The 6,560-nt window shown below is 39.2% G+C and overlaps 1 protein-coding gene across 1 annotated transcript; it reads right to left on the bottom strand.

Moving 5' to 3' along the window:
- Nucleotides 1–593: 593 nt before the first annotated feature.
- Nucleotides 594–4,634, bottom strand: LOC118322278 (receptor-type tyrosine-protein phosphatase S-like; the record flags this gene model as incomplete). Its single annotated transcript, XM_035653924.1, is given in 3 exon segments — nt 594–2,410; nt 3,927–4,062; nt 4,480–4,634. Coding segments are annotated over 3 exon segments (360 nt in total), but the record flags the coding sequence as incomplete, so codon positions are not given.
- Between the last annotated feature and the right edge of the window lie 1,926 nt (nt 4,635–6,560).

The following is a 6,560-nucleotide window of genomic DNA, read 5'->3' as shown; positions in this document are numbered from 1 at the left end:
GGATATTAACAGTATAGAATACCTGATAAACTGTACAATGAACCCAAACAGTGAACACAATAACTGCAGGAAGTCTGTGTAAAACGAACGATTTGGATGAAGTTCAGCAGTGTAGGAGCCATGTTGGGAACCACTGACCTACAAAAACAAAATACCGTTAATGAGAAAATTGTCTATTTCTGTGTAGTTATTCTTAATGTCTGCCAACTGGTCAGATTCCCCTGGAAATCAATGAAAGGAGGCGGTGGAAACACTACTGCTTTTGTCCACAGGGACCGCCAGAATCAACTTGTAGGGACTTTAAGTAAAGGATCTAAATACTTCTTCCAGCACTGCATTATAACACTGATTCGTTTGCATTAGAAATCTTTCCTTCAGGAATATAAAAAAATGTCCCTCAGGATCAGGAATGTGTTCCCGTTGTGCACAACGTATAGTCTCGCAGGACTCGTTTGTAAAATGTCTGTCTTTCTAAGCTCATTACAACATGCATAAATGTAATCTCTGGGTCCGCTGAGCGTCACCTCACACCACATTCTCACTGGGCTGAGAAGTAAAAGAATTCCACAAGTGTTTTATTAAAAACCCAATTATATAACTTTATTAACATCAAGGTTTTCAAGACATTTTCTCTGTTTTTTATTAACAAATAGAAAACAGATCATGTATACAACAGATAGGACCCCTACAGCGTGACTCTGTGAAATGAATCTTCACCCACAACCTCACTTTGTCATCTCATCCAGTGAAAAGCTCAGAGATCCACCACTGAACACTGATGCTGCTCTTAGTTAGTCCGGCTGCAACACAGTGATAAAATAGTTGAGCTGTAATATTGTATGAAAGGGGATCCAGTGTATCTGTGTCCTGTCTATGTAAAGCCATGTATGCAAACAGAAAGGTGTGGGTTGTAAGATAATTGGGAAAGTCAGAAATGTGTGCAGATCACTAAATCACTTCCTGTATGATGTCAGTCATGTTGCGTGCAGTGTATGTAGTCCATGACGTAATGGTGGTACTCAGTTAGGGCTATTTTTGTATCAACACAATGTCTGGACTTTTTGTGAAATGAGTATGAGCACCAAAAACCAGATGATACCACTATGATATTCTAAGCTTTTCCCATGTTAACAAATCCCAGGTTCAGACTCAATTCAACAATGAATGTATCTACTAACAAGTACTGTGTGTGTGTGTGTGTGTGTATCAAAGCCTGATAGATCTTATTCCTCTGTGCCATGGAACTCTGTTGTTGTCCAAAAAGGATACAACTAAAACAACATTTGCATATCCAGTGTCCTGGTCCAATGCTCTTAGTGACACTTTGTCATAATTTGGAGTGTTGTTGTCTTGCCTGATGTCATAAAGGATTCTTTCCTTTTTTCATTCATGGAGCATGTGATCACACTTGTTTCACAAAAAGTCTCAAGAACAGGCTGTCTGTGTTCAGTCCACTTTAAGAGGGGAACTGACAGTATGGTGCACACCACCTTTCCGACAGCTTCATATCTCTTTTGTTGAAAGTCTCCAGATCTCTGCGGGGTTTGAGAAAATTAGTCAACAATGATTGACAAGAAACTCTGTACATGCTAGCAGTTCAAATGTCTTTGCATGTTTATAGGTTTATTTCATACTGCGGTTCACAAACATCTCTCTCTATTTGATCTGCTTGCTAGATCATTCAGTTGAACTTTAAAACCCACATTTCCCCCTAAATAAGAGCAACTGAGTAATGATAACATTAGAGTATCATATCTATGGTACAAAATCAAATTATTAGCAGCTGTGAGTATACGCTCTCCTGTATTAATAACTCGGAGCATGTTGAAAATACATCTCCTTTGTGCTAATAAAATAATAAAAAGATAAGCACATTTAAAAAAAGACCAATTAAGACATATAATAACCAGTGTAAGGGATTACAAAATAAATTCTAAATATTCAGAACAACATAGTAATGATGAATATAAATGAAAATAGCAGAAAAATAGTTTTTGCTAATAGGAGGAGGCAGAAACTGGGGAGTGACAGGAGTATTCAGTCAAGAATCAGAATGAGGTGTGAATACAAGTCATTAAGGGTTGGTTTTTGGGAGGTTTGTATGTGTGTGTGCATGTGTGTGTGGGGGGTTTCTGTGGCAGAATCATGGCACCAGTCCAGGAGGAGGTCATCCTGTCCCCTCCCCTTTCCCTCTAGTGTAATCTCCCGTTTCCTGCTGCGGTGACCTCCTCAGCAGTCCTCCTCGCAGCCTCCTCATCAGGCCGCAGGGGCTGACGGAGCTGAGTGGATGTGGCTCAGAGGAGACGCGGAACTCTTCTGAGGGTGTCTTCTCTGTGTGGGGTTATGTTGCATAGTGATCAAAGCTTCCCAGGTACTCCAGAGCAGCCCTGTAGCACAGTTGGTACTGGTCCTGGGGACAAAGAACAATGTTTGGGTCAGTTTGCAATGGGGAAGTCCGAATTTTATTTGATTTTTTTCACACAGATATAAAGAGAACAGCACATCAAAACATTAAATAATATAATAAGGTACACACTTTCCAGCCACTATCCCTTTTTAGGAGTGTTCACACACTTGCTGCAAGTAAAACTTTTAAGTAGAAATCACATCTTCTTTAGTGTTCCCAACATAAAATATTTTTAACAACTGCATTAACACTTTCCCAATACGACCTTATGCATGTTCAGTCCCTGTCAATATGTGAATGGTCAGCCTCCACGCTCCCACACAGCCTCCAACAGTGTTGTGCTGCAAGTTTTTTATGTTTGGTGTATGAAAAAGAAAATCGTTCTAGCAGAATTGCCTACGTACTATTGAGTTTTTGGATGTACATTGTTTCTCATACATTCTTCCTGTTATTTGAATCTGTAACTCTGCTTCCCACTTTGCTTTAATGTAGAGCGTTGATTCCCTCCTGCTTCCCCTCAAAGCTTGGTAGAAAGCAGAGACGACCTGAGGCCCCTTCTGTCTGTATGCATCTGCAATATTTTACTTTACTACTTCACCAATTCCTTCCCGTTTTGATGCCGTTTACTACACTGGTAAATAGGTTGGCTAGCTAGCTGTTGGACTGTGAGAGAGCTACAGAGCAGGGGTGTAGTGGGGGGTAAACCCAAGTAACCTCAGTTTCAACCTCTTTGAATGAAGCTAAAGTTTACTCATCTTGAGATCGACGTCTGCTTTAATACATTTCCTGTATGAAGCCCTGCTCCACAGGCGCACCAGCTGTTTTTTTGTAAGTACAAATTTAAAATACTTTACTTTAATATATACATTTTATGTTACTTTATACCTCCTATTCCCCCACATTTATCTGACAGCTGTAGTTACTGCTTCATTTGCAGATTTAGGATCTACATACTAAACATATGATCATCATGTAACATACAATGCATTGTTAAACTAGCCAACAGTAGGTGAAGTAGTTAAAATACACTCCACCTCAACCAGTGTTTAGAATGCTGCTTACACAGTAATAATAGTAATCCTATAATGTTCTACATGATACATAAAACAGAGATGTTGGGGTGGGGGTAATTTCCAAATCACATGAGGTCCCCTGTTAATACTAGTCCTGTGAAAATGGGGTTCAAAGTCAGCTTTTATATACAGGTTTTAATCTGTATATGTGGGGGATGCTCCAGTGTGCTGTTATAATACCAATAACCAATTCTCAAGTGTTGTATGTCACATCACATGACCTGAATCCGCCCTCACCTGTCACTATGAGTCAACAGCCATACATAAACCTGTAAGACACAGTGCCTAAACCACTGCGTAATGATTACTAACAATATAACCCCATCCTCGTATTTTTTTTAATCACCCATTCAGTTTAACCTGTTAATATTTTTACAGCTGTATTGTGTTTACCCCCAACATACTCTATTCTTATTGACGTTCTCATCAGTGGCAGTGTACCGTACCTCTGTCTGCACCATGGCCGGCCTCTGAGTTCGTAGCGTCTTGACGGTTTGGAAGAGGTCGACCACTCCCTCGTACCTCATCCTCTCCAGGACAATGCTCAGGGTGATGAACACACCAGTCCGTCCAACACCAGCACTGGTGGACACACACATTATTACATTCATTAGAAATTCACATACAAATATACATCTGAAGGCCAGATCTAATAAAGACTAAAAACAGGATCCAGACGGTAACACATGGAGTCAGCACTTTGACAACTGCTTCTGTACAGGCATATAAGGATACAAACAGAACTTCAGAAAAAACAAGCTAACTCAACACTCTTCTGACTATTTTGTTAGGTTAAAATGAACACATGAGGCACCAAATAACTGCACAGAGTTCAACTGCAGTGCTGCTTTAAAGGAAAGAGCTCATAATACAAGGGATTATGGGAATAAAGAGATTGATGTTGAAACCTAATAGGCAGCAGTTCTTCATGTCTGGTGAGCATGGCAAACAGAAACCACTGCAGATGGTAATGGGATCCAGTACCACTCTATGTGTTACCTGCAGTGCACAGTGATTGGTCCATCTTGTCCAAACTGCTCCTTAGTTTTATGGACCTGGCCGATGAAGTCAATGAATCCCTCCCCAGTTTTTGGCACTCCTTGCTCCGGCCAGTCAGTGAACTGAAACTGCCTGATGGTCCTCGACTGACCATCCTAACCAACACACAGGACAGTGGACAGATATTGTAAGTAAGTCTCACACAGATCTACAGTCCATTCCAGTGCTGCATGTTACCAAAGAGTAAAGTATTACTATGATTATTATTAGTTTTTCCTGAAAATCAAGGCATTAGTGTTCGAGTTTCAGTGCATAAATAAAATTTACACTCACATTCACACCTACAAGCTATTTAGAGTCACCAGTTAACCCTGCATGTCTTTGTGGGAGGACGGCGGAACACCCAAAGGGAACCCACACAGACACGGGGAGAACACGCAACTCCACACAGCTATATAGCAGGTACAATTGCAAAGTAAAGTTGATAGAAAGTAGCAAAGAAAAATAAACCACATTAACATAAAGACATAAAATTAACATAATTTTACATGTATTTGTTGTCAAAACTGCGAAGAGCAATTCAAAAATAAAACAAATTGGGACTGTCATAATATCCTCACACTTTTCTCACCATTTCCCTATTATCTTGTGTTCTACAAGATTACATGAATGATCCTTTTTGGGTATTTGTTATGTGGTATCTGTAGTTATAAAAAACAAATTTTTTCCCCCAAATTGTCAGCAGGAAAAAGAATGAGCGTGCCGGAGCTCCTTCACTCAGAGGTTGCAAGTAACTAAATACAAATACTTAATTACTCTACTTGTAGTTTTGTAATTTTTACTTTTACTCATACATTTACTACTATACTACATTTTCAAAACAGGCTTGTTACTTTAGTTTTAATGCATTTGAGGGAAATTATTGATTTTATTTTTATTTTGCATCATTACACGGCTTGGTGCATATCATGCATGCCAGACGCAATGTGACCAAAAACATGTAACAAGACGGAACAGACTAGAAAGGGACCCTGTTTGAAGTTTCAGTAACCTTTGAACAGAAACAACTGGTAGAAATGTCCATCCGAAAAACCAAGAAAGTACTTTTGACTTTTATACTTTGAGTACATTTCAGAGCCTGTACTTTTTCACTTTTACTTGAGTCAAAAAGTTGAATCAGAACTTCTACTTTTACCAGATTCTTTTTATACGTAAGTATCTTTACTTGAGTAAAGAATGTGTGTACTTTTGCCACCTATGTCTCTACCATGATGCGATGACAATCGAGCAAAACCCAGAACAAGAGGCAGTTTCCAGGGAAAGTCCCTGGCTACATCTGGACATTTTTTATACCAAAATGTAAAAAAGATAACCGGTAGTTGTTCCACATACTGTAGATAAACTTGTAGTTAGCTATTCAATATCTGATGTTATGATAATGACATTAATCTGTCTTGTAGCTGGAGGTCCATTGGGCTTTTAAATTGGTGTGCGTTAGAAAGCAGTTTAAGGACGAGTGTGTAGGATTTAGTGGCATCTAGTCCTGTAGAAACATGGCGGTAAGTGGAGATGAAACAGAGACAAAGCGGAGTGAAAGCAGCTCTTTCTAAGGTAACGAAAACACAACAATTCTTATTTTCAGATGATTATACACTCATGAAAAATTATGGATATCCTATTCCATTTCTGCCAATAGATCTTCCTAAATGTTACACACTAGACCTTTAAGTTAACGTAATATTAATGTTATTAACCAGGTGCTTACTTGAGTAGGTTTCTCAAATTTTTACTTGAGTCATTTTTTATTAGAGTAATTGTACTTTTATTTGAGTGTAGATTCTCTACCAACCACTAGTTAGACTTTATAAAGTCTGTAGTTTGCTAAAAGACACTAAAGTCTGTTTTCAAGCCCCAAAGCATATGCTAAGTGTATGGGGCATAGTAGAAGATTTTTGGTATAATTTGGGGAAGCATACTGTACATCGTAGATGTAGAGACCCGATCATGAACAAATCGATCAAATCAGCGCTTCTTCCTCCCTAGCAGTGAACTCTGTGGCCTGTGTGGGGATTGTGCGGTCC

The sequence above is a fragment of the Morone saxatilis genome, unplaced genomic scaffold (assembly GCF_004916995.1).
Source record: "Morone saxatilis isolate NCDOM2014 unplaced genomic scaffold, NCSU_SB_2.0 Contig12, whole genome shotgun sequence".
NCBI classification, from domain to species: Eukaryota; Metazoa; Chordata; class Actinopteri; family Moronidae; genus Morone; species Morone saxatilis.
Note: the sequence above shows the minus strand (reverse complement) of the source record. Positions and strands in the feature narration are given on the sequence as shown.